The sequence below is a fragment of the Mauremys reevesii genome, linkage group 25 (assembly GCF_016161935.1).
Source record: "Mauremys reevesii isolate NIE-2019 linkage group 25, ASM1616193v1, whole genome shotgun sequence".
Taxonomy (NCBI): domain Eukaryota; kingdom Metazoa; phylum Chordata; order Testudines; family Geoemydidae; genus Mauremys; species Mauremys reevesii.
Genome location: NC_052647.1, coordinates 12,437,538 through 12,463,870, shown reverse-complemented (window position 1 = coordinate 12,463,870; position 26,333 = coordinate 12,437,538). Strand labels below are relative to the sequence as shown.

The window sequence follows — 26,333 nt, the reverse complement described above, 5'->3', positions numbered from 1 at the left end:
CCCCTCCCCCCGTGTTGGTGTCGCCTGGGCCGGCTCCGTGCAGCGCCTGGCGAGTCAGTGGGGTCTAACGCCTGGGGCTGCCCTGGGGGGGTGAGTCAGTGTGTGTCAGAGCCAGACCCAAGCAGGGCAGTTTCCTTCTTCCCTTGCGATAGACTCTGCCAAGCGCCTGGACGGCGATAAATGGGCACCTCTGGCAGGATCCCGGGGGGAGCTTCTCGGAGTGCGAGCCTCAGGGTCGTGGGTATTAATCACTCCCCACAGCCGGCCGTCGATCTTCCCTGCCGCGCCGGGGGCCAGGACTGCCTGGGAAGCTGAGGGGCACGATCACATCCTGGCTGCTGCCATGGGAAGTGTGGGCTGGGGAAATCCTGCTGGGCACAGGCGGGGGCCAGAGCTCGGCAAGCAAGGGATCGCGTGATCTAGTGGGCCACGCACTGGACTGGGGGCCAGGCAAGCTGGGTTCTGTCACTGACCTGCTGGGAGACCTGAATCAGCCACTTCCCTGCTCTGTGCCTCGGTTTCCCCTCACACCCTTTGTCCCGTCCATTCAAACAGTGAGCTGGGCAGGGCAGGGTAAATCTCTTCCTATCTGCATATCTGTGCTGGGACGCTAGGCTCTGCCATAGCCCTAAGAACTGTCTGGGTAGGACCCGGGCTCTCGGAGGCAGGGCCTGTATCTCCCTGTGTCTGGGCAGCGCCCGGCACAACAGCTAAAGCCTCTAGGTGCTGCTGTAGTAATGGGGCTAGGAAAGGGTTAAACCCCAGCGGTTGTGCCTCTGAAGGGCTCTGTGGTGTTTGCCTGGTTCGGTGGCTCCTGGCTGGATGCGTCTGGGGTTGTATTTCACATGGTTTTCAGTGCATGGTTTCTCCCCACCCCCGCCGCCTTGTTTCCCCTCCAGGGGGGGAGCGTTGGCTCCTGCGGGGCCTGAGCTGGTGACCTCACCCTGAGTGAGTTTCACACGGCGTGGCAGGGGGTGCGTGTGGGGGGGGGGGTGTTCACGCCACTCAGCTCCCGAGCCTCTGTCCCCGTGGAACCTCGAAGGCTCTGCATCGCCCAGGAACGCAGGCTGCTGTGCAAAGCCCAGAGCTTTCCCTTCTCTCCGGAGCCCCCCCCGGGGAGCCGCTGGCTGGAAAAGCCCCTGGCTTGCTGGAAGGGGGGATTCCTGCCTTGCCCAGTTGCCAGGGCTCACAGAGGTTGGTGGGCGAGGGAAGCAGCTTTCGATTGCTCCGCGGATTGGCCCCCCTGCGTAGTGAAGTGACTGGAGCAGACGCGTGAGCAGCGGGGCTGCAAGAGGATGCAGTGACCTTTCCGTGTCCGCCCAGGGCAAGGGAAGCCAGAGGGGGCGGGGGGAGCCGCCTCCATGTGCCTCATGCTGCCTGCCAAGGGAAGCTGGGGGGGGGGTGGCGGGGGGAGAGCCGCCTCCATGTGCCTCGTGCTGCCAGGCCGCGTCACCCAGGCCAGCAGAAAGGGCTCCCTGGGGCAGTGGAACTAGCTGGGGCAGTTGGGTGGGGCTGGATGCAGGACGGGAGCTCTGGGTTCAAATCCTGGCTCTGCCGGTCACTGCCTGGGGTGAGTCCCTGCCTATTTCTCTCCTTCCCTCTGTGCCTGTAACGCAGGGCTCCCAACGCTGCCGGCGTCTCTGAGCCCTCGGGGCAGGGCTCGCGCTCGCTAGGTGCTGCTGGACATTAGCTGTGGCTCTGGGGGCCGGTACTGCCCTCACCCCGGCGGCCGCACTCTGCCCTGAGCCACCGCAGGAAGGAGTCACAGAGGTGGCTGCCTCTGGCGTCAGTTTCATTCCCCGGCTTCTTGCTGTAATGACCTGTCCTTGCCCTTCATTCCCCAGCCGGCCGTGTGGGCCGAGGGCCTGTCCTGGGGCACTGGGCGCCACTCAGCCCCGGAGCAGGACGGGCCAGCCCCGATCCCGTCCTGCTGAACCACACCAGTGAATGCAGCCACTACCAGACCGGCTCACATCCCGCCCCCTCTCCCTGCACAGCCCCACTGCAGCGGAGAGCTAAGCACGTGCTTGGGGCTTTGCAGGGCTGGCGGGCGGGCGGGCGCGTCGTGGAGGGTTTCTTTGCAGCCGTGCGGGATCTGACAGGAGAGCTGAGGCTCTGAACTTAGCTTTGCAGCCTGGGGGGGTCGGGAGCCAGACCCCATGGCTGCGAAATTCATGCGGCCCTGGCTGCCTCTGCGGCTCGCCAGCTGCTTCATTGCCGAGCTCTTTCCTTGGTATTTCCTTTGTCCATTTATCCTAATAACTTCAGGTAGCTCCCACGCCGCCCTTCTCGCACCCCGTCTGGGTGCAGCCAGCGCCCACGAGCTATGGGAGATGCGGGGCCGTTTCCTGAGGGCTAGGAATTACCCATCAGGGCTGGGCCCTGCACCGTGCGGTGCCTCCTTGCTGCCCGCAGGGCGTTGGGCCGGATCAGAGCACCCAAACAGCAGGGCTGGTGCCGCACGCATCGCGCCCCTGCTCATTTCGCTCGGCAAGTCCAGTGGAGTTTAATTAGCGAGGAGAACACTTCGGACCGGGCCTAGCAGGGTGTTTGTTCCCTAGTGCATTTTGTACAAATGCCTGAGGTCCTGGGAAGCGGGCAGCTTTCAGCCAGGCTGTGCCGGTCCGTCTGCACTGCGCGCAGGGGCCTTTGCTTTGTGCAGGTTAGAAAGCCTGGACAGTAGCCATGTTCCAGGGGGCAGTGGTGAGGCAGTGTAGGGTGCAGAGCTCTGCTGGGGGAGCTTGTGCAAATCTCTGCCCTGCAGGCACCTCGGTTCCCCTCTGGAGAGTGATCTAGAGTTGGGAAGCGGGTGCAGCTGGAGAGGATGTGAGATCGGCCCCGTCACTAGCAGCTGAGGAGGCGTTTGGCTCTGAGACAGCGACAGAAACCTGGCGCACAAGGAGCCAGCAGCCAGGGCTGGCTGGGAAACAAGAACTCCATTTGGCAAAAGGTTCCAAAGGTTAACAGCTGGGGGAAGGAGCACAAGCCAGAGCAGTTAAAGAATATTCAGGTGTCTTAAAGTCGGCAGGAGCTGAGGAAATTCATCCGAGGCACCTAAGGAACTGGCTGAAGCAATCTTGGAGCCGCTAGCAATGATCTTTGAGACTCCTGGGGGAGGGGAGAAGGGCAAACAGAGCCCCTAGCACAGAGGACCCAGGGACGACAGAGCACTCTGACGCCGGGAGCTGGACAGGGACTGGACCAAGTGATGGAACAACCCGCCTGCCGGCACCTGGAGGCTGGCGGGGGTAGGAGGAATAGCCAGCAGGGCTTTCCCAAGGACAAACCTGCCAAACCGCCCTCCTTTCGTCCCTCGACGCGGCTCCTGGCCTGGTTGGGGGACGGGATCGATCTTGGTTTTCATCAGGCTTTCGACACAGTCCCCCGTGCCGCTCTCAGGAGCAACCTAGGGGCAGTTGGTCTGGATGAAATGACTGTAAGGAGGGGGCGCAGCCGGCTGGAAGGGGACCCCAGCGTCATTCTCACTGTCGAGCAGGGAGGGGTGTCTACTGGGGTCCTGCAGGGGTCAGTTCAGTGTGTTCATTAACGACGTGGGTAACGGAGTGGAGAGTGACACCCGGCTGGGAGCACGTGGGAGGCAGGTTTAGGCAAGTTAGAGAGTTGGTCTGAAATTCAATAAAGACCAGTGCAAAGTGCTGCTCTGGGGAAGGAGAAGTCAAAGGGGCAGCCACCGAGAGGGGACGACCCGGCTGAGAAGGATCCAGGGGTTACAGTGGGTCACAAGTTGAGCCAGAAAGAGGAGCGTCGTTCTGGGGCCAGGTGTAGCAACAGGCGTGGGGGGTCGTTTCCCTGCCATGCGCAGCACCGGGGGGGCCTCAGTCCAGTTGTGGGCGCACTGGCGAGTCCAGAGCAGAGTAGCCAGAATGATCAAAGGTTCAGGGAACCTGAGCTCCGAGGAACCGCTAGGAAACCGGGGCCTGTTTAGTCCGGAGAAAAGGAGACTGAAGGGGGACCTGGTAAGTCTTGGAATACGTTAAGGGCTGGCACAGAGAGGACAGTGACGGTTGTTCTCCGTGTTCCCTGGAGGTAGGAGAAGCCGCAATGGGCTTCATCTGCAGCCGGGGAGATGTAGGTGAGAGCTTAGGAACAACTTCCCAACTCTCAGGCAGTGCCGCTCTGGAGCAGGCTCCCCGGGAGGCTTGGCGTCCCCAGCGCTGGAGGGGTTAAGGACGGTCGGCCAATCCCTGGCAGGGCTGGTCTCACTTTACTCGGCCCGGCCTCGCGCCGGGGGCTGAGCTCGGTGACCTCCCGAGGTCTCTCCCAGCCCCACGTTTCTGGATTCTCTGGCGTTCGGATTCGTTCTGTACTGGAAGGAAACAGAGACCGTGTGAAACGTCTCGTGAGACACAGGCGCAAGCAGCGAGGCTGGTGCTCACGTCACTCCCCAGGGCCAGGGAGATGCGGGTTCAAGTCCCGGATTGGGAGCCCTGGCTCTGACTGGGAGAGCCGGCTCTGGTCCCAACGGCCAGGCTGCCACAGGCTGGTTCCCCACTGTGCCGCTCTTTGGAGCCGCTGGCGTTTGCTGCTCACTTTGCACGAGGGGAGCGAGGAGCTGGGCAATGGTGAATTGGGCTCCTGCCCAGATCCCGGCCGAGATCAGGGCCCCGTCGCTCCGGGCGCCGCCCAGACCCCGGCCGAGATCAGGGCCCCATCGGGCCGGGCGCTGCCCAGACCCCGACCCAGATCAGGGCCCCGTCGCTCCAGGCGCCGCCCAGACCCCGGCCGAGATCAGGGCCCCATCGGGCCGGGCGCTGCCCAGACCCCAGCCGAGATCAGGGCCCTGTCGGGCCGGGTGCTGCCCAGACCCCAGCCGAGATCAGGGCCCCGTCACGCCGGGCGCTGCCCAGACCCCAGCTGAGATCAGGGCCCCGTCGCGCAGGGCGCTGCCCAGACCCGGCGAGATCAGGGCCCGTCGCGCGGGCGCTGCCCAGACCCGGCGAGATCAGGGCCCCATCGGCCGGGTGCTGCCCAGACCCCTGCCGAGATCAGGGCCCCGTCACGCCGGGCGCTGCCCAGACCCCGACCCAGATCAGGGCCCCGTCGCGCCGGGCGCTGCCCAGACCTCGGCCAAGATCAGGGCCCCTGGGCCAGCCAGGTGCTATGCTGCTGTGACAGCCAGCACAACTGGCCAACACACTGGGGGTGCTGAACTTGTCAAGTGCCAGAGCTAAAAGCTGAGTCACAACTGCTGGAGCTAAGGAGCCAGGCTGCCCCCAGAGGGATGTGTCACACACACTCTTCCACTGCCCAGATAATCACCTCCATTTTGCACCTGGGAGACTGAGGCACTGGGCTTGCAGGGCTGGATTCAGCGATGCCGAGCTGGGCTGGTTCCAAGCCCCACGGGTGGGAGGGAGCAGAGGCCCAGAGCGGGGAGAGACCAAGCCAGGACTAGAACCCAGGTGCCCTCATGCAGTGCCCTGCCCCCTGGGAGGCATGGCCTGGCGTACGTGTCCTGCCCCGGGCCAGGCAGCCTGTGGCGAGCGCCGCAGCCCTGCGGTCGTCCCTCCCTAGCAGGCGATTTCTGACCCGGCCTCTAGGTTTCTAGCCGGGTTTACAGAGCCGAACGGGCCCTGGGCCCGCCCCATGCCAGCTCGCCCCAGGAACCCGGGCCATGGCGCAGCCGCGTTCAGGTGGCACCAGAGCCGTCGTTGGCTGCAGGGAATCACCAGCCCAGCCTGGCCAGGGCCTTCCCCCCATGCTGAGGCGCTGCTGCATGTGCATTGAATCCTGCCCCGCGTGAATCCCTGCCCTCCTCTCCCCAGCAGCCTGGCATCGCGTTTGGGCTTCTCACAGGTGCCTGCTCCTGTTCCACCCTCAGCCCCGGGGCAGGAGGCCAGGGCTGGCAGGGCCCCATGGCAGCGGGCGGGTGGAACCTGCCCAAAGCCCCATCACCTGGCGGCTCCTCCTGCAGAGCAGCGGGGTCTTTGCAAGGCGGCAGCTCCAGGCTGATGCCGCGCAGGGCCCGACAAGGGCGCAGGCTGCTGCGCACCCGCGCAAGCCGGGGAGGGGCGTGTCGCCCCCTCGTGGCGGCGGCGGGCAGGACGCGCCAGCTTTGCTCACGGGAAGGGGCCCCCGGACTGTGGTGGGGACGGGGCTGGAGACTGTGTTTGGGGGGTTGGGCAGGGTGAGTCTGGGGGGGGAGATATGCGGAGTGTTAGCGGGGCTCTGCGCGGGGATGGGGGCTCTGCGCGGGGGTGGAGATGGGGCCGGGCAGGTGGAGACAGGCGCGGGGCGGGGATGGGGGCCGGGCTCTGCGCAGGGGTGGAGATGGGGGCCCTGGGCGGGGATGGGGGCCGAGCTCTGCGCGGGGGTGGAGATGGGGGCTCGGCGGGGATGGGGGCCGGGCTCTGCGCGGGGTGGGGATGGGGGCCGGGCTCTGCGCGGGGTGGAGATGGGGGCTCGGCGGGAGATGGGGGCCGGGCTCTGCGCGGGGCGGGGATGGGGCCGGGCTCTGCGCGGGGTGGAGATGGGGGCCGGGCTGTGGCGGGGGTGGAGATGGGGGCCGGGCTCTGCGCGGGGATGGGGATGGGGGCCGGGCTCTGCGCGGGGTGGAGATGGGGGCTCGGCGGGGATGGGGCCGGGCTCTGCGGGGTGGAGATGGGGGCCGGGCTGTGAGCGGGGGTGGAGATGGGGGCCGGGCTCTGCGCGGGCGGGGATGGGGCCGGGCTCTGCGCGGGGTGGGGATGGGGGCCGGGCTCTGCGCGGGGTGGAGATGGGGGCTCGGCAGGGGATGGGGGCCGGGCTCTGCGCGGGGCGGGGATGGGGCCGGGCTCTGCGCGGGGTGGGGATGGGGCCGGGCTCTGCGCGGGGTGGAGATGGGGGCTCGGCGGGGATGGGGCCGGGCTCTGCGCGGGGCGGGGATGGGGGCCGGGCTCTGCGCGGGGTGGAGATGGGGGCCGGGCTGTGAGCGGGGTGGAGATGGGGGCCGGGCTCTGCGCGGGGGCGGGGATGGGGGCCGGGCTCTGCGCGGGGTGGGGATGGGGCCGGGCTCTGCGCGGGGTGGAGATGGGGGCTCGGCGGGGATGGGGGCCGGGCTCTGCGCGGGGCGGGGATGGGGGCCGGGCTCTGCGCGGGGTGGAGATGGGGGCCGGGCTGTGAGCGGGGTGGAGATGGGGGGCCGGGCTGTGCGCGCAAGGCGGGGCAGGCGGCAGAGCCGAGGGGCGGCGGCTGCGGGAGAGCGGGGTCCGCGCTCGGAGCTGCCCCAGCCCGTCTCTCCCGGAGCTCGGCGACCGCGGGCGGGGACGGGGCAGAGCCGTCCCGGGGCTCCCGGCCCCCGCGCCTCGCTGCGCCGCCCCGTGACATGCGGCTCCGAGCTGCCGCCGCCCCCAGGCAGAGCCACCCGGCGGCCGCCCAGCAGCGCCCGCGCCGGTCCCGCTGCCCGCGGAGCGGAGCCGCCTCGGCGGCGCGGACCCGTCGCTGGCCAGCGGGGCTCCCCTGCCCGCCGCCCGCCATGGAGGGGGCGCCTGGAGCCGGCGAGCTGGGGGCTCGGGGCCGAGCTCGCCTCTGACCCGGCTCGGGGGCAGCCAGTGACTCGCCTCGGCTCCCGCTTGTCGCCGGGCCCCGGGCTCCAGCCTCCCTCCGGAGCCGCCCGCCCCGCGGCCCGCGGCCCGCGATGGAGCCGCCGCCTTGCTCCAGGAAGAGCCTGTCGCTGTCCCTGCCCGTGCCCCGGGAGGGCCAGGCCACCCTCCGGCCCCCCCAGCACCTGTGGCGGCAGCCCCGGACCCCCATCAAGATCAAGCACCGGGGCTACTCGGATACGGAGCGGCCCGCGGCCCGGCACATCGAGCGGGCGGACGCCGTGGACACCAGCGACCGGCCGGGGCTGAAGAAATCCCGCATGTCCTGGCCCTCGTCCTTCCACGGGACCCCCAGCCACGGCGCCAGCAAGCGGTAGGTGCCGGGGCGCGGCGGGCAGGGAGCGGAGCGCTGGGGCAGGGGGGGCAGGGGGGCAGCTCCCCCCCCCGCCCCGCAGTGAGACCCGGGATTGCTGTGAAAATCTGACACCCCCCCCCCCGCCACCCCGGGTGAGTGTCCAGCCCGGCCTGGGCCAGGTGGTCGGTGTGACAGTCTGTGGGGGGGGTTGGCTTAGCCATTAGCCCCCACTTCCAGGCTGCCCCTCTCCTCGGAGCGCAGCTCTGGGTGTGTGTCCGTCCTGGGACAGCGAGTGACGGGGGGCTCCCGCAGTCTGGCTTTGGCAGAGCTGCTTTGGCGCTAGCGAGCCCCGAGCCCTGCAGGCGGGAAGGCGGCTCCGAGACCTGCACAATGGTCCCTGGCGGGGGCTGGGGGTAGGAAAGATGAAGCTGCTTTTTCAGCTTCAGGATGGGCAGAACGGGGCGAAATGGTCCAGGGCCTCCCGTGGAGTAAACCCCCAGGAGCCAGGCCTGGCTGGCTGGATTAACCCCCCGCCAGGCAGGTGGGGGCCGGCGAGCCGGGGCGCCAGTCCTGGGATCCTGGGGAGGAAAGAGCCCGGGATGGCAGCCGTGCCGACGCGTGAGTGCCCGGGCACACGGCCATGGAGTCACTGGGTGCACACGCGTGTGTGTGAGCGCGGCCGCCCCATTGCTAAGCCAGCGCCGTGGGCAGTGCTTGAAGGGGTCTGAAAAAAGTGGGGGGGGGGAGGGGGGTCTCGTAATCTGGGAGCTGCAACTCGGGTCTGTCACTGCTTCAAGCTGCAGCTCAGCTCAAAGCCAACCCAGGAGGTGTTGCTGGGCTTGTGACCCACTGCCTGGCCTCTCCCCCGCCCCGCCCTGTAGGTCTGTGTTCCTGGGGGCACGTTGGCTCCGGGGCTGATCCTGGGGGGTCAGATGGGCACTTGGGGCTGGTGGGTTTTGCCCTTTCTTCTCCCTGTTGGAAGAAAGAGAAACTCGGTGCGGCTCCCCCAGGAAGCGCTGCTGGGCTCCCCGTCCCGGCCGCCGAGACGCTGGCTTGGGAGAGGCCGGGAGGGGCAGAGGTGGCCGTTGAGCCCTGACCCGCGAGAGGCGAGAAGCCGTCGGTGGGTCTGTCCGATTGCACCGGAGCTCGCCATGGCCATTGTCGTCGGGCTGTTGCTGGCCCCTGGGCTTTCTGGCGCCTTGTCCCGCTTGTAGCGTGACTCTGCTGGGTTGTGGGGACTCCTTGGCCGGGCCTTGCTGCGGCTGAAGTAAAGGTGCGAAGCGCTGGCAGGTGCGGCTGGTGTGGGTTAAGAGCGGCCGGTTTCAGCAGTGTCAGTGGCTTGGCCGGGGGGTTACGCTCCGCGGTTACATCGGCGCCTCTGCGCAGGGGATCGCAGCGCTTTCACTGAACCCGTTCGACAGCTGGTTTCAGTTCGGCCTGGTGCAGCTGTCCTGTGTGCGGGGCCCGGGCCTGCGTCTGTGTGGCACAGCCAGGGAGCCGTGGGCAGGGTGGGCAGTGCCCGGTGTGTGCTGGAGAACCACCCGGCGTGGCATTTTACCCAGAAAGGTCCCATATCTCGTTCCCCCTGAGCCAGCCAGTCTCCCCGCTCTGGGGCCAGAGAGGAACCGTTCCCCTCTGAAGGGGGAAGGGGCTTGTGTCCCAGTCCCCACACCCCAGAGCCAGCCAGTCCACCTGCTCTAGGCCAGGCTCAGAACCAGTGGGTCAGAACTTGTGCCTCTAGGGGGAAAAGGCCCCAGCCCCAGCCCAGCCTGTCCTACAGATTTGCCCGTCTTTGAGGCACTTACACTCTCTGATATGGAAGCACCATTGAGCTGTGGGCTGGCTGGGGGCTTCTGGCTCTGACTTCACTGGATGTGCAGAGCCTGCTGTGCTCGCTGGAGGAGGCTGATTTTGATTTCCCAGGAAGTGTCTTAGTCCGTTGCTGCGTCTGTCTCCTCGTTTCTCACAGGGGCCAGGGCTCTTTCTTGCCAGCTGGAGCAGCGGGTGGTGTTTAAAAAAGAAACCTCCGGCCCTGGGCTGGCTAATCTGCGAAATGTCCTCCCCGGGGACAGTCGTTATCTGTGGAGAATGTCAGGGGCATTTCAAATGGGCCGATTCCTCAGACCAAATGGAAATTAAAAGGCCTCTAAGTTTCTTTCCAAGTCCTCCCTTTGAATGAAAGTTCCCCCAGCGTTGCAGCCGCACATCAAAGCGGCGTCGAAATAGGACGTGGGTACTGGAACGTTCCCTCCGAGGGCCGTTATTAACGCTGTCCCTGTGATTAGTTCCTTGCTGAACGGCTGCCTCGGCAGCTCTAGTTCTGGGGGGCTGAGATAGGCTGTGTTTTCTTCCCCCCCGTGCATGAAGCTCAAAGGCCTGCCTGCCTCGTGTGTGGAAGGTCGGACTGGATCATCCTATGATGCCTTCTGGCCTTAAAACCCAGGGAATGGAAGTGGGCTCAGGTCTCCACTCTGCTGCGGGTGGGGCCTGGGGCAAATCGCGTGGGCTGCACGCTGGGGGGGAGGGTGCTTTCCCGAGCTCGGGTGTTCTGCGGTCTGGGTGGTGTAGTGGGTAGCGGCGCTGTACGTATGAGGACCCAGGAGCCCCGGGTGCTAGTCCTGCTTTGTGGTGTTAGGCAGGTCCCTTCCCCTCGCAGTCCTCGTGCCGTTGGCTTTTAGGGCAAGGCCCATGTCTCAGCGTGCGATGGCATAGGGCCCGGAGCTCAGCTGGGAGTTACCGTAATACACCTCAGGAATAAGGCCAGATGGTAGGTGCCTTCGAAAGGGCTTCTCGACGGGGATCGCTGGACAGACCAGGTGGGCTGGCATTCCCCCCCGCTTCCCCGTGAATCCCTCAGGCGCCGGCAAGGAGGTTTCTGAGCTGCGTCGCTGCTTATTCAGACAGTCTGTGGATGGAGGTGATGGGTGGATTTAAGTGTGCCGAGGCTAATGTGAGGATTGCATCAGTGGCCCCCCGCTCGGCACTGTGGGAGGGGATGTCTATCCAAGGGCCACGGGGCAGGGGATATAGTCCCAAGATCTGCGGCTGGGGGGGAGCGAAACAGCTGTTAGATCCCGACCCGAGGCCTGAATGTTCAGCAGCTGGCTTTGGTGGGAGCTGGCAAAGGCGGTTCTAATCCAGCCTAATCCGCTACCTTGCGTCTGGGTGATTGACTGCCCCCGCCTCCCCGCTCGGCACCTCCTTCACTGGTGCTAAGTGGCCATGAAGCCTGGCAGGGATTAATAGGTGCTGGAAGCCAGGTATTGGCTCCGACTGTCCCTGGGAGCAGGACGAGCTGGGCCATGTCTCCCAGCAGCCCGGCTATTCCTGTGACTGCTTCCTGTTCTGGTGGCACCAGCTGATCTCAGAGCCTGCGCCCAGCCCAGGACCCCTGGGTTCCGTGCTCTGCCCAATGGCTGGACCGTCACCAAGCCAGCCTGGCTGCTGTTCTTTTAAACCTAGTGCTCCGACACTGAGATGGGAATCTCTGAAGGCACCAAATCAGGGCCTCTGAGGCTCCCCCAGCCCACGATCCCGTCGGCCAGCAGAAAGGTCGGCAGCTATTGGGGGCAGAGCCTTTCTCTCCGTTCTGTATCTGTACAGCACCTTGCACAAGGGGGTCCTGGCCAGGACGTGGCCCCCAGGTGCGCTGGCTCCTCACCCCGCTGAGGGGACGGCCACAGCCACGGCCGGAGGGTGGAGCTGGGACTGACTCCCTCGGAGCAGGTCCGCCAGCCGGGCAGGAGTACAGCTTCCTCACCGTCTGCTCCCTTTCTGGGCTCCCCAGCATCCGCTTCGAGCCCAGCCCAGGCCCTGCATAACCAGGTGCCCTGTGGTGGCTCGTGCCCAGCCGGGAACGGAGGGATCGGACTCATGGCTTGAAGCCAACGTGCTGGTTAGTTAGTGGGAACAAAACACCTGGAGAAACGGGATTTTCAAACCAGCAGCCTCTCCGCACCTCTTACCTACGGCTCCCCATCCCCTGAGGGCAGCCTGGGCTGGCCTAGCTTCTTCAGACCCCCCAGCGGGTCTTGGAGGTCAGGGGGGTTCCCCCAAACAACCCCCCCCCCCGTTCCTTGCTCTGCCAGTTCCCAGGCCTCCTCCTGCTCTGCCCCTGCCAGGTAACAGCCTCGGAGCCTGATCTCCAGCTGTTCCTCTTCCTTCCTGCTGGTTTCCCTGACAGCCCCCTGTTAAACGGAACCAATATAGACACCGAGTAAATATCCCGGTCACCCGGCCACCACGCAGCGTTCGTCAGCTCCACACCCATCACAGCTCCTGGCCTGACTTCCGTTCCCAGGCTCTTACCTGGATTCATCTCTGCTCCTCCAGTGTCTTCACCCCCAGGATAATGCTTTACGGATCAGTCATTAACCAGGGAGTTCCTCTTCTCTGGTTTCATAGCCATGAGAACAGATGCAGAGAGGGGAAGGGACTTGCCCCAGTGTCCCACAGTTAGTGGAAGAATCAGGAAGAGGACACGGGAGCCCTGACTATAGGGAGCCCTGACTATAAGACCTCCTTCGTTCTAACCCACCAGACCCCTCCCTGAGCTGGGGAGAGAACCCAGGAGTCCTGGCTCCCAGCCCCCCCTGCTCTAACCCACCAGACCCCGCTCCCCTCCCAGAGCTGGGGAGAGAACCCTGGAGTCCTGGCTCCCAGCCCCCCCTGCTCTAACCCACTAGACCCCGCTCCCCTCCCTGAGCTGGGGAGAGATCCCAGGAGTCCTGGCTCCCAGCCCCCCGTGCTCTAACCCCCTGGACCCCACTCCACTCCCAGAGCTGGGGAGAGAACCCAGGAGTCCTGGCTCCCAGCCCCCTCTGCTCTAACCCACTAGACCCCACTGCCCTCCCAGAGCTGGGGAGAGAACCCAGGAGTCCTGGCTCCCAGCCCCCTCTGCTCTAACCCACTAGACCCCCACTCCCCTCCCTGAGATTTGGATCGATTCCTGGCTCCCAGCCCCCCCTGCTCTAACCCACCAGACCCCGCTCCCCTCCCTGAGCTGGGGAGAGAACCCAGGAGTCCTGGCTCCCAGCCCCCCCTGCTCTAACCCACCAGACCCCGCTCCCCTCCCTGAGCTGGGGAGAGAACCCAGGAGTCCTGGCTCCCAGCCCCCCCTGCTCTAACCCACCAGACCCCGCACCCCTCCCTGAGCTGGTGCTAAGTGGCCATGAAGCCTGGCAGGGATTAATAGGTGCTGGAAGCCAGGTATTGGCTCCGACTGTCCCTGGGAGCAGGACGAGCTGGGCCATGTCTCCCAGCAGCCCGGCTATGCCTGTGACTGCTTCCTGTTCTGGTGGCACCAGCTGATCTCAGAGCCTGCGCCCAGCCCAGGACCCCTGGGTTCCGTGCTCTGCCCAATGGCTGGACCGTCACCAAGCCAGCCTGGCTGCTGTTCTTTTAAACCTAGTGCTCCGACACTGAGATGGGAATCTCTGAAGGCACCAAATCAGGGCCTCTGAGGCTCCCCCAGCCCACGATCCCGTCGGCCAGCAGAAAGGTCGGCAGCTATTGGGGGCAGAGCCTTTCTCTCCGTTCTGTATCTGTACAGCACCTTGCACAAGGGGGTCCTGGCCAGGACGTGGCCCCCAGGTGCGCTGGCTCCTCACCCCGCTGAGGGGACGGCCACAGCCACGGCCGGAGGGTGGAGCTGGGACTGACTCCCTCGGAGCAGGTCCGCCAGCCGGGCAGGAGTACAGCTTCCTCACCGTCTGCTCCCTTTCTGGGCTCCCCAGCATCCGCTTCGAGCCCAGCCCAGGCCCTGCATAACCAGGTGCCCTGTGGTGGCTCGTGCCCAGCCGGGAACGGAGGGATCGGACTCATGGCTTGAAGCCAACGTGCTGGTTAGTTAGTGGGAACAAAACACCTGGAGAAACGGGATTTTCAAACCAGCAGCCTCTCCGCACCTCTTACCTACGGCTCCCCATCCCCTGAGGGCAGCCTGGGCTGGCCTAGCTTCTTCAGACCCCCCAGCGGGTCCTGGAGGTCAGGGGGGTTCCCCCAAACAACCCCCCCCCCCCGTTCCTTGCTCTGCCAGTTCCCAGGCCTCCTCCTGCTCTGCCCCTGCCAGGTAACAGCCTCGGAGCCTGATCTCCAGCTGTTCCTCTTCCTTCCTGCTGGTTTCCCTGACAGCCCCCTGTTAAACGGAACCAATATAGACACCGAGTAAATATCCCAGTCACCCGGCCACCACGCAGCGTTCGTCAGCTCCACACCCATCACAGCTCCTGGCCTGACTTCCGTTCCCAGGCTCTTACCTGGATTCATCTCTGCTTCTCCAGTGTCTTCACCCCCAGGATAATGCTTTACGGATCAGTCATTAACCAGGGAGTTCCTCTTCTCTGGTTTCATGGCCATGAGAACAGATGCAGAGAGGGGAAGGGACTTGCCCCAGTGTCCCACAGTTAGTGGAAGAATCAGGAAGAGGACACGGGAGCCCTGACTATAAGACCTCCTTCGTTCTAACCCACCAGACCCCTCCCTGAGCTGGGGAGAGAACCCAGGAGTCCTGGCTCCCAGCCCCCCCTGCTCTAACCCACCAGACCCCGCTCCCCTCCCAGAGCTGGGGAGAGAACCCTGGAGTCCTGGCTCCCAGCCCCCCCTGCTCTAACCCACTAGACCCCGCTCCCCTCCCTGAGCTGGGGAGAGATCCCAGGAGTCCTGGCTCCCAGCCCCCCCTGCTCTAACCCACCAGACCCCGCTCCCCTCCCAGAGCTGGGGAGAGAACCCAGGAGTCCTGGCTCCCAGCCCCCCTTGCTCTAACCCACTAGACCCCGCTCCCCTCCCAGAGCTGGGGAGAGAACCCAGGAGTCCTGGCTCCCAGCCCCCCCTGCTCTAACCCACCAGACCCCGCTCCCCTCCCTGAGCTGGGGAGAGAACCCTGGAGTCCTGGCTCCCAGCCCCCCCTGCTCTAACCCACCAGACCCCGCTCCCCTCCCTGAGCTGGGGAGAGAACCCAGGAGTCCTGGCTCCCAGCCCCCCCTGCTCTAACCCACCAGACCCCGCTCCCCTCCCTGAGCTGGGGAGAGAACCCAGGAGTCCTGGCTCCCAGCCCCCCCTGCTCTAACCCACCAGACCCCGCTCCCCTCCCTGAGCTGGTGCTAAGTGGCCATGAAGCCTGGCAGGGATTAATAGGTGCTGGAAGCCAGGTATTGGCTCCGACTGTCCCTGGGAGCAGGACGAGCTGGGCCATGTCTCCCAGCAGCCCGGCTATTCCTGTGACTGCTTCCTGTTCTGGTGGCACCAGCTGATCTCAGAGCCTGCGCCCAGCCCAGGACCCCTGGGTTCCGTGCTCTGCCCAATGGCTGGACCGTCACCAAGCCAGCCTGGCTGCTGTTCTTTAAACCTAGTGCTCCGACACTGAGATGGGAATCTCTGAAGGCACCAAATCAGGGCCTCTGAGGCTCCCCCAGCCCACGATCCCGTCGGCCAGCAGAAAGGTCGGCAGCTATTGGGGGCAGAGCCTTTCTCTCCGTTCTGTATCTGTACAGCACCTTGCACAAGGGGGTCCTGGCCAGGACGTGGCCCCAGGTGCGCTGGCTCCTCACCCGCTGAGGACGGCCACAGCCACGGCCGGAGGGTGGAGCTGGGACTGACTCCCTCGGAGCAGGTCCGCCAGCCGGGCAGGAGTACAGCTTCCTCACCGTCTGCTCCCTTTCTGGGCTCCCCAGCATCCGCTTCGAGCCCAGCCCAGGCCCTGCATAACCAGGTGCCCTGTGGTGGCTCGTGCCCAGCCGGGACCGGAGGATCGGACTCATGGCTTGAAGCCAACGTGCTGGTTAGTTAGTGGGAACAAAACACCTGGAGAAACGGGATTTTCAAACCAGCAGCCTCTCCGCACCTCTTACCTACGGCTCCCCATCCCCTGAGGGCAGCCTGGGCTGGCCTAGCTTCTTCAGACCCCCCAGCGGGTCCTGGAGGTCAGGGGGGTTCCCCCCAACACCGCCCCCCCCCCGTTCCTTGCTCTGCCAGTTCCCAGGCCTCCTCCTGCTCTGCCCCTGCCAGGTAACAGCCTCGGAGCCTGATCTCCAGCTGTTCCTCTTCCTTCCTGCTGGTTTCCCTGACAGCCCCTGGTAAACGGAACCAATATAGACACCGAGTAAATATCCCGGTCACCCGGCCACCACGCAGCTTCGTCAGCTCCACACCCATCACAGCTCCTGGCCTGACTTCCGTTCCCAGGCTCTTACCTGGATTCATCTCTGCTTCTCCAGTGTCTTCACCCCCAGGATAATGCTTTACAGATCAGTCATTAACCAGGGAGTTCCTCTTCTCTGGTTTCATGGCCATGAGAACAGATGCAGAGAGGGGAAGGGACTTGCCCCACCCCAGTGTCCCACAGTTAGTGGAAGTATCAGGAAGAGGACACGGGAGCCCTGACTATAAGACCTCCTTCGTTCTAACCCACCAGACCCCGCTCCCCTCCCTGAGCTGGGGAGAGAACCCAGGAGTCCTGGCTCCCAGCCCCCCCTGCTCTAACCCACCAGACCCCGCTCCCCTCCCAGAGCTGGGGAGAGAACCCTGGGGTCCTGGCTCTCAGCCCCCCCTGCTCTAACCCACTAGACCCCGCTCCCCTCCCTGAGCTGGGGAGAGAACCCAGGAGTCCTGGCTCCCAGCCCCCCCTGCTCTAACCCACCAGACCCCGCTCCCCTCCCTGAGCTGGGGAGAGAACCCAGGAGTCCTGGCTCCCAGCCCCCCCTGCTCTAACCCACCAGACCCCGCTCCCCTCCCAGAGCTGGGGAGAGAACCCAGGAGTCCTGGCTCCCAGCCCCCCCTGCTCTAACCCACTAGACCCCGCTCCCCTCCCAGAGCTGGGGAGAGAACCCAGGAGTCCTGGCTCCCAGCCCCCCCTGCTCTAACCCACCAGACACCGCTCCCCTCCCTGAGCTGGGGAGAGAACCCAGGAGTCCTGGCTCCCAGCCCACCTGCTCTAACCCACCAGACCCCGCTCCCCTCCCTGAGCTGGGGAGAGAACCCAGGAGTCCTGGCTCCCATCCCCCCTGTTCTAACCCACCAGACCCCTCTCCCCTCCCTGTGCTGGGGAGAGAACCTAGGAGTCCTGGCTCCCAGCCCCCCGCTCTAACCCACCAGACCCCGCTCCCCTCCCAGAGCTGGGGAGAGAACCCAGGAGTCCTGGCTCCCAGCCCCCCTGTTCTAACCTATTAGATTCACTCTCCCAATGTCTCTTCATTACGCACTATCACTGACTCTCCAGACCTGCTGCCTCTTTGGGATTCACTGTGCTGATCCTGGTTCTTTACGAGCTGGTGCCTGGGTCTGGTTGACCCCTCTGCAGCCAGAGAACAATTGCTCTGGACCCACCCGGAACCTGCCGGCTTCCCCGCGCGATCAGGGGGCCCAGCCAGAGGGGTTTGCACGTGCAGGAAGCTGCCCGGCGTGGGGAGGTTTGGCTGTTCGAGCCATTGGCAGCCGCTTGTAGCTGGTTAATGCCCCCACCTCAGCGTGGGCTCCAGAGACCTTCCCCTCCCCGGCCTTGGTCAGTTGCACTTAACAGCATCGGGGCTTGAGCGGGAGCAAACGATGTATCTATTTCCCGCCCCCCTCTGCCCCCCGCCCAGTTGTGATCTGCATCCCGGCTCAGTAATTGTAACAAGCACCGGCCCCTGGCTTGCGAGTGACAGTCTGGTAGCCCGCAGAGCGCCCCGGCTCTGGGTGAGGGTGTGCCATCCGCCCGGCCCGACAGCGCTGCTGTGCCCTGAACCCAGTACCTGTGTGCTCGGAGAGGCCTGCTACCTCCCGGAGCACAAATGGCTCCTGCTCCATTTGCTGTTGCGCTGGGTTTGCTGGGTCTCTCTTTCTTTAGCTGCACAGTCGGACTGAGAATTGGTAGAGAGACGGTCCATGGAGACTGCTGTTGGTCTCCTCATAGAAGAGCCGTTACTTTGAGCAGGCCAGGGCAGGGAGTTCCTGGGTTCTGTGTCCAGCTCTGGAAAGGGAGCGGGGTCTAGTGGCTAGAGCAGGAGGGTGGGGCTGGGAGTCAGGACTCCTGGGTTCTATCCTAGGAGGAGTTTTCTGGCCTGTGTTCTACCAGGAGTAGATGGTCACAGTGGCCCTGCCTGACCTTCACACCTGATCAAGGGCCGGGGCTGGCCGTGAACCCGCCAGGTAGCAGTTTCCAAACGGCTAAGAAGAAACTTCCTTTCCCCTGATGCACCCTGGGCCGGTGGGACTCCTGCCGCCAGACGTGAGGGGGCTGAGGGCGTAGCGGGCTGCTGAAAAGATCAGATATTTCGTCTGGGCAGCAGGACAAGGATTTGGGAGCGGTCCCTGGGGGCCAGGTTACCCCAGTGCTGCCTCCGGCCTGTCTTGCATCTGTCTCTGCAGCCGCTGTGTCTGGCCGTGCTACATGGAGCCTGGCAGTTCCTGTGTTTGCTTTCGCCTGCTCTGATTCTGTTTCCATCCTTTCGGTTCCTGCCAAGGGGTGCGTGGCCTGTCCCTGATCATACTCTCGTTCTGCTGCTGTTCCCTTGCGCCGGTGAGAACGCTCCTGCTCCGTGGCGGTGACAAAGCCCTTCTCATCTCCAGAGCGCTCCGCGGTGACCTGCCCATCAGTCTTCACTCGCTTCCGGGCCAATCCCGCTTCCTGCTCAGACGGTCCCCGTTTCCTAGACAGAAACCAGGCTGTGCGGCTTCTCCGCCCCGGCCTGCGTGCTGCTGCTTGCCCCAGCTTCGTGTGTGAGCGGCAGAGTATTGGGCATTGTGAAACTAGGCAATTGGCACCAGCTTCACTGGACGGATTTAACCAGCGCGTTCGGGGGGTTCACCCTCGCTCAGATCAGCTTAGCTTGTGTCGCAGGCGTGGGTCCCGAGAACTCCCTCCGCTCTCCAGCTGGCGCCTGCAGTCCTTAAACCTGGGACGTGAGTTCCCAGAGCTCCTGGCTGCATGTGAACGGGGGGCTACTGGGTAGGACCGCTCTGGGGGTCGCACCAGTGCCAAATACACCTCCCTATTCGCAAGTCCCTGGTTCAACCCACCACGAGAATTAAACCAATCTCATTGAACTGATTTAACTCAAACTTGTGTGTGGAGACAAGGTCTTAGTTCCTTTCATGTCAACTGGGAGCAGGTTTAAGCTAAACCAGAAACAAACAGCGCTGGAGCCAAAATCAGCATCCCTGGGGGGTCACGCTAGCCTATGGGCTTGTCTACATAGGGACACTCAGGAGAATTAATCCAGATTAATTTTCAAAGTGGATTAGTTAAACCATATGAAACCCCTGTACAGCTGCTCTTGTTCAGAGTGAAAGTGGCCTTAATTCAGAGTATTTTAATCCACATCCAAAGTGAAGTGGCACCGAGGCCTCGTCCGAGCCTCTCTGCACTGGGCTGGATTTTAAGGTCCTTCCGCACTGGCTCTGCCAGGGCCCTGCTGATGCTCTTCCCATCCAGCCGCACATGGCACCGCCCAGCACAGTGTCCCACTGGGGCCGCTGTGCGGGAGCCTCTGATGGATTCGCCCTGCTGGGGCGGAGCTGGCAGAAGGGCCCTGCGTGGCGGGGGCAGATCTGGAGCACGGCTGCGGTGCCCTGCGCTGGGGCTATTCCCTGCCCCCAGGGGCATGGCTGGAGCCAGGCGCCCGCTGGCCGGTCCCTGACAGAGCAGTCCAGAGGCTGGGCTGGCTGGGGGACCGGGCAGGGGCCCAGAACAGAGCTTCCATCTGCCCTCACTCCTGGGAAACTGCAGCTCAGGCCCCCAGAGCCGGATCCTGGAGGGACTCGGCTTGACACCAGCCTGCTCCTAGACCCCAGCGCTGGCAGCCAAAGGCAGGAGACAATGATTCTGACTCACTCCGTCTCTTGCCTGTTTACCGAGCCTCACTTTCGGCAGTCAGCTCCCCCCTCCCTCCCTCCCTCCCCCCAGCCAGCCAGGCCTGGCCTCCTTGCGCTGCTCCGGCAGCAGTGAGTGAGTGAGACGTGTCTCCGGACTCCCACTGGTCAGCGCGGATCCCCACGTGCACGCTTGGGAGCAGGATGGGAAAAACCCGAGAGCTGGGTCCGGTGCGGACACGGCTCCCCCTCGCCATCCGCGTGATGCCGAGTTCGAGAGCCTGTCTCGTGTCAGCCACTCCTCTCCCACCGGCGCGCCTGCCGCCTTCAGATTTCGCTGAGATCTCCCCCCGCTCAGCGCCCACTTTCCTTGGCCCCGGGACGCTGCCCGGCAGGTCCCTGGCCTAGGGTGGGAGCCGAGAGAGCAAGCGGGAAGCAGATCAATGGGACCCTGAGCCTTCCTTGGGCCAGCAGCCATGATGGCGTAGTTGGCGTATGATGGTCGTGCCAGCAGCAGCCAGGGCCGGGTGCTGTACAGCGCCAGCCATTTGTGTCTGGGAAGCCTTCCCTGGGTGTCAGCACCGCCGCTAACTGCAGAGTGGGTTCTGTGACGTAAGACGGTAATTTCATGTCAGATCCGTCAGTCGCTGTCAATTACAAGTAAAGCAGCAGCCTCCTAGATACAGGCTGCAGCCAGGCTTTGTGGAGGTCCAAAGCTGCCTTTAATTTGACCCGAGGCATTTCAGAGCCTCGATCCCTGGTGGGAACTGAGGTACCTTCCCGGCCCCACCCGTTGGTTATTGCAGATGGACGTGCAGGGTCATTTCATCTTGGGTTTCCAGCAGCATAACGAGCGGCAGGGCTCCCATGCCGCGATACACAGGGGGCCTGGCTTCTAGGTAATAAGGAAATTAACATTTGGTCCAGGGTGTTTTTCTCCCGGGGTAATGAGCTGTGAACGCGCTGGTTGCTCGTCAGGAAGACAAGGCCGCTTTGTTTTAATTGTTCGTTATCTCTGCACGTGGGAGCTGGACGAACAGGCTTCAGGCGCAGCTGGAGGCTGGGGGGGAGCAGCGAGATCAGGACGGTTTGTCTTAGAAAGGAGACGAGTCAGGGAGCGTGGCCAAGCGGATAGAGTGCTGTGCTGGGGAGCAGGAGACCCCAGTCCCGGCCCTGCCACTGACCCACCGGGCGACCTTGGCCAAGTCCCTTGCCCACTTTGAGCTTGTGTTTCCCCTCCCCTCGTTGGGGCAGGGGCCGTGTCTGTGCAGCACACGGCAGTGGTGCCTGGCCTTGGCTGGGGCGAGTGTAATATGCAGACAGGAGCACAAAGGCCAATCGGGAGCTTCCGTTCCCCCTGCCTCATGCTGCGAGAACAAGGGGGCGCGTCATGGGAGGAAATGTAAATCCGAGCCGAGGAAATGCCTTTTCCCCGTGCAAGCTGCCCATTAGCCTGTGGGACTCATTGCCACAAGAGATCAGTGCGGAGCTGCCAGGCTCCCGGAATGGGCTGGACGTTTACATGGCTAACGAGAATCACCCAGAATTAGGGACTTTATCGAAAACCAGCCCAGAGCTTTGGAAGGTCTGTAAATGCCCGGCTGCAGGGCGTGACCCCCAACCAGGAAAGGTGGGGCCGGGAAGGAGCGTTCCCCGGGGGCAGGTTTCCCATCGTCTGCCTCCTGCCAGGTATCTTCACCCTCCCCCAGAAGGTCTGGGGTACGGGGCTCCTCTGCCCAGCCCTTGCCGGTGCTGCTGAGCATTAGCACAAGGGCTGGGCTCGTTGCTGACGACGCTGATCGGTGGAGTGGTGCCAGAGCCGTCTGGATCGCTGGGGGCTGGGCCTGGCCACCCAAACCCAGTGCGTTTGCAGACAGCCAGTGCAGAGTTCTGCCTTCCCTGCACCCTGGAAAGCAGTGACCTTGAGAAGGGTCTAGGGGTCATAGTGGACAAGCGTCAGCATCAGCTCCCAGAGCCGCACGGTGGCAAAAGGGCTCGTTATAGGCTCTAGGACTGGGAGGGACCTCGAGAGGCACCTGGTCCAGCCCCTGCACTCGTGGCAGGACTACGGATTATCCAGCCCAGCCCTGGCAGGGGTGTGTCCAACCTGCTCTTAAAAAGTCTCCAGGGACGGAGATTCCACAACCTCCCTGGGCAATTTAGTCCAGTGCGTAACCACCCTGCCGGGCAGGAAGCTTTTCCTAATGTCCAACCTAAACCTCCCTCGCTGCAATTTCAGCCCATTGCTGCTTGTCCTGGCCTCAGAGGTTAACGAGAACAATTTACCTCCCTCCTCCCTGGAGCCACCTAGTGCGAACCGTGGACATACAGGCAGGGCAGCAGGTGGGGGAGGTGACTGGAGTGCTGTGTACGTCGTCGGTGAGACCAGCGCCGGACGGTGCAGCCAGCTCTGGGGTCCTCATTTTAACAAGGATGTTGAACAACAGTCAAGGCTGCAGACGAGCGCCACAGAAATGAGCTGAGGGCTGGTGGTGAGAGTCGCAAAGAGCTCGAGCGGTTTAGTGTCTCCGGAAGATGGATCGGCGAGGGCGGCGTGGGAGGCTCCCTAACCCAGCCGAGCCAGGGCAGACCCAGCGGCAGGGCCTGGAAGCTCAAACCAGACAAATTCCAATGGAAAACCAATGAACCATTGGGACCAGCTCCCGGCGAGGGTGGCTGCACCATCCAGGGATGTGGTCAGACCCCGTCTGGAGCATGGCCGGAAGATGCTGTGTGGGGTCAGGGCAGGGGTAGCGGGCAGGAATTCCACGTCCTGTGCTATAAAGGGGGTCAGATCACATGATCTAATGGCCCCCTCTGGCCTTAAACTCTGTGACTCTCTGTAAGTCCCTGAGCGGGGGCGTGAGTAGCTAGGCCGAGATCAGGGCCCCGTCGCGCCGGGCGCTGCCCAGACCCAGCCAAGATCAGGGCCCCGTCGCGCCGGGCGCCGCCCAGACCCCGGCCGAGATCAGGGCCCCGTCGGGCCGGGCGCTGCCCAGACCCCAGCCGAGATCAGGGCCCCGTCGCGCCGGGCGCTGCCCAGACCCAGCCGAGATCAGGGCCCCATCGCGCCGGGCGCCGCCCAGACCCCAGCCAAGACCAGGGCCCCGTCGTGCCAGGCGCTGCCCGGACCCAGCCGAGATCAGGGCCCCGTCGGGCCGGGCGCTGCCCAGACCCAGCCGAGATCAGGGCCCCGTCGCGCCGGGCGCTGCCCAGACCCAGCCGAGATCAGGGCCCCGTCGGGCCGGGCGCTGCCCAGACCCCGGCCGAGATCAGGGCCCCGTCGCGCCGGGCGCCGCCCAGACCCCAGCCGAGATCAGGGCCCCGTCGTGCCAGGCGCTGCCCAGACTCAGTCCCTGCCCCCGAGAGCTGGCAGGCAGCGCAGCCAGAGGCTGGGAGAACAGCCGGGTGGTCCAGGCAGGTGCCTTCGCTCGCCTTGGCAGTGGCGCTGAAGGGTGCGTGTGAAGGGCTTTGCAGCACAGAGGCAGGAACCGACGGGCACTGACAGCGACGCCTGGGCTCCTGGGAGGACGTTCCCAGAGCTCGCGGCCCTGTTTAAACGTCGGCGCATGGCTCAAAGGAGATGGACACGTTGGCGTTTGATGCGGCTCTGCTCCACCATGCGCTCCCTGTGACCATGGCCAAGTCCCGGCTCTGGGCCCGTCGCCGTGCCCTGCCCCCGGCAGCTGGGAGGCGGTGCCCAGAGAGCGCGGTAACAGGGGAATAGCAGAGACAGCGAGGGCACGTTCCAGCTTGGGTAATTCCCCGGCAGCGTCAGCGCCGTCGGAGGCTCTTTGCTCCCTGTGTTGCTGTGCCCTGCTGATGGGTCCTGCCCCAGAGGCAGCTGCATTTCAGAGGTGCACGAAGTGACCGCCTACCTCCCAAGACAGATACCGTTTGTAAAGAGATTGGAGGGGCTGGGATGGAAGGTGCAATTCTTTCTGGACTTTCCTATTTATGTCCTTTGCTTGGGCCTGGAGGAACCCGGGGGCTGCCCGTACACAAAGGAGCTGATGGGATCCTGGGTGCGAGTGCCGTGTGCACGCAGGTAAATATCCTGCACCAGCATCGCCTCTGTCTATTAGCAGTGATGTGCTGCAGAGCGGGTGAGTCATCGAGCCCATGTTAGCAAGGAGAATACGCGCCGGGCGGGGGGGTCTGGTTAAATGAAGGTTTGCGTTGACTGAAATAACATCTCTGAGAGAGCCCACCAGGAAACCAGTTCCGCTGGGCCTTAAACTGTAGCTTTCCAATCAGCTGACTGGCTATTTTGGACTCCTGGGTCCTATCTCAGCTCAGGGAGGTCTAGTGGTTAGAGTGGGGGGCATTGGGGCTGGAGAGCCAGGACTCCTGGGTTCTCTCCCCAGCTCGGGGAGGGCAGTGGGGTCTAGTGGCTAGAGATGCAGCGTGTGAGCTCTGGAGGCTGGAAGGCTGTTGCGAAGGTTAGAGACAAGAAGCTCTGTGGTGCTGGCATCCGCTCCATCCCGCTGTCTCTGACGTCTTAATTGACCTGCCAGGCACCCCCTTCTTCTGGGGCCTCTCGCTCCTGGCACCTGAGCAATGGCCTGACAGCGCACGATGCTCTGAGCCCGTCTTCCCAAGGCGTTTGCTCTTGGCTGGCAAGGCGAAGGCTGGAGGCGTTAATTCAGCCTGTAATTTCATCCCCCCTTGTGGGAGCGCTGCGTCTCTCCGAGCAGCTCGAGCCATATTAAATACCTGATTACTCGCTAATTGAGGGGTCTGATGAAAGGCGCATGTTGAGAATCCCAGGGATTACTCTGTGCCCAGCGCAGAGCACGGCTCCCAGTCACAACCCTTCTTTGAACGGGATGGGGAGGGAGATAAACACGAGGTTTGTGCTTTCTGCAGATTAATGGGGTCACTGCCTTGTTAGTGAGCTTGTGGGGCAGAAAGAAATAGATTTCCCGTCTTCCAGATATTCCCTGTCTGTGTTCGTTAGCCTGGCTGCTCGTTAGTAGGAACTTTAATTAGTGCTTTTAGCTGTAGGGATCGGAGCAGTCAATAATGCTTTCCAAACTTTGCTGTTATGCCCATTTTGTGGATGGGGAAACTGAGGCACAAGGAGATGTGACTTGTCCAAGTGGGTAGGAGCTGGAAAAGAACCCAGGAGTCCTGACTCCTCTTCCGCCTGTTCTGTGCCCCCAGCCTACGCTGGGCTGGGCATTGAGTCCAGGGGCAGAGTGCGTCTAATGAGCCCCCACCCTGCTCCCCGCAGCACTGCTCTGGGGCTGCAGCTCTGGCTGAACTGACAGGCACCCGACATTTCTGTGACTCTGTGGTGTGCAGTCTTCCTGCTAAGCCAACGCTGAAACGAAACCTTCCAAGCAAGGAGACGTGTGGTGCAGGGAGGGGGCTCAGTAGGGGGCACATTCCCTCCCTGCCAGTGCTGCCCAGACCCCGACCCAGAGCAGGTCCCTGTCGGGCCCCGGAGAGCTGAATAGACTGGGGGGGGAGAGGCGCAGGACAGGGAAGGGACTTGCCCAAGGTCAGCCAGCAGGGCAGTGGCAGAGCCAGGAATAGACCCCAGCTGTCCTGAGCCCCCCAATGCAGGTGCTGAGGTTTTCCGAGCTCCTTGGCATCTGGAGGCAGGATTTATTTAATGTTCAAATTCTTCTTTGCCACCCTGTGAAGTGCCAGGGTCCCCGTGTGCCGTCCCAAGCCCTCCAGCATGGCCAAAGGGCTGTGGAGAGACGTTCAGTCCCAGGCATCCCGCTGAGCGGGCAGAGGGAGCCTTTGCCAGCCTGCAGGTCTCTACACAGGGGCAGTAGAACAAAATCCAGCCCTACAGAGCTCCGAGCCCGTGGAGGCAGGGCCGAGGCTCCCAGGCACCGGGCAGGACTGTCGCGTTCGCCCTGTCATGGCGTTTGGAGCGTGCCTTCCTTTGCTGCTGCTTGGCCATGGGCTGCTGGGAGGAGAGCAGAGGAACAGCAAAGGTATACGGGGAGGGGAGGGGGTCTAGTGGTTAGAGCCAGGACGCCTGGGTTGGGGCCCGGCTCTGGGAGGGGAGGGGAGGAGAGGAGAGGGGTGAGAGGCAGGATCTCTCACTTCTAGTCCCAGCTCTGGGAGGGGAGTGTGGGTTAGTGGTTAGAGCAGGTCCCGGGGAGTCAGGGCTGTTGTCCTGGCTCTGCCTATGACCCTGGGCAGGACACGTCCCATCTGTTTCGTCAGGGAGCAGGAGATGTGCTGTCCGGCTCGGTGTGTGGCTATCGCTGTGGAGGGAGCAGCTGCCCGGGGGAAGAGGCTCTCTGAAACCCACGGTGCGGATTGGGGTGAGTCGCCTCTCCCATGGCACCCCAGCGCCATTGCGAATTCCGGGGCGGTGGCGCGGTCCGCACGGGCGTGGGCACGTCTGCCCACGCTGTGCCCCTTCCTCCTGCTGCTGCCGCTCTTGGGGGGAAGGTTAATGAATGATCCTTCGCCTCAAAGCGCCCTGCAAGCAGTGAGGAATTGGTGACTGTTTGCTAAGTGCCCTGCGAGGGGAACCGGGCTAACACCCCCCCACACACCTGGGCTGGGCGGCTTCATTAGTGACGATTTGCAAAGCGCTTGGCTGGTGGAAAGTGCCGCGGCCGCGGCATGCGACATCTCGGGCTGAAGCAGGCTCCTCGGCCTGGCCCCGCTTGCTGTGC

General features: G+C 63.9%; 1 protein-coding gene across 3 annotated transcripts in view; it reads left to right on the top strand.

The window, feature by feature from the left end:
* The window catches only part of PDE4A (phosphodiesterase 4A), a 162,689-nt gene that overhangs the window by 37,480 nt on the left and 98,876 nt on the right, over positions 1 to 26,333 (top strand). The window contains exon 1 of one of the 3 annotated variants that reach the window (XM_039514063.1): positions 7,609 to 7,914. The exons of the other annotated variants lie outside the window; for them this stretch is intronic. Within the exon in view, the coding sequence (XP_039369997.1) occupies positions 7,637 to 7,914 (278 nt within the window). The 5' untranslated portion in view covers positions 7,609 to 7,636. Of the gene's footprint in view, positions 1 to 7,608; positions 7,915 to 26,333 lie in introns of those variants that run through there. 3 annotated transcript variants of the gene reach the window in all.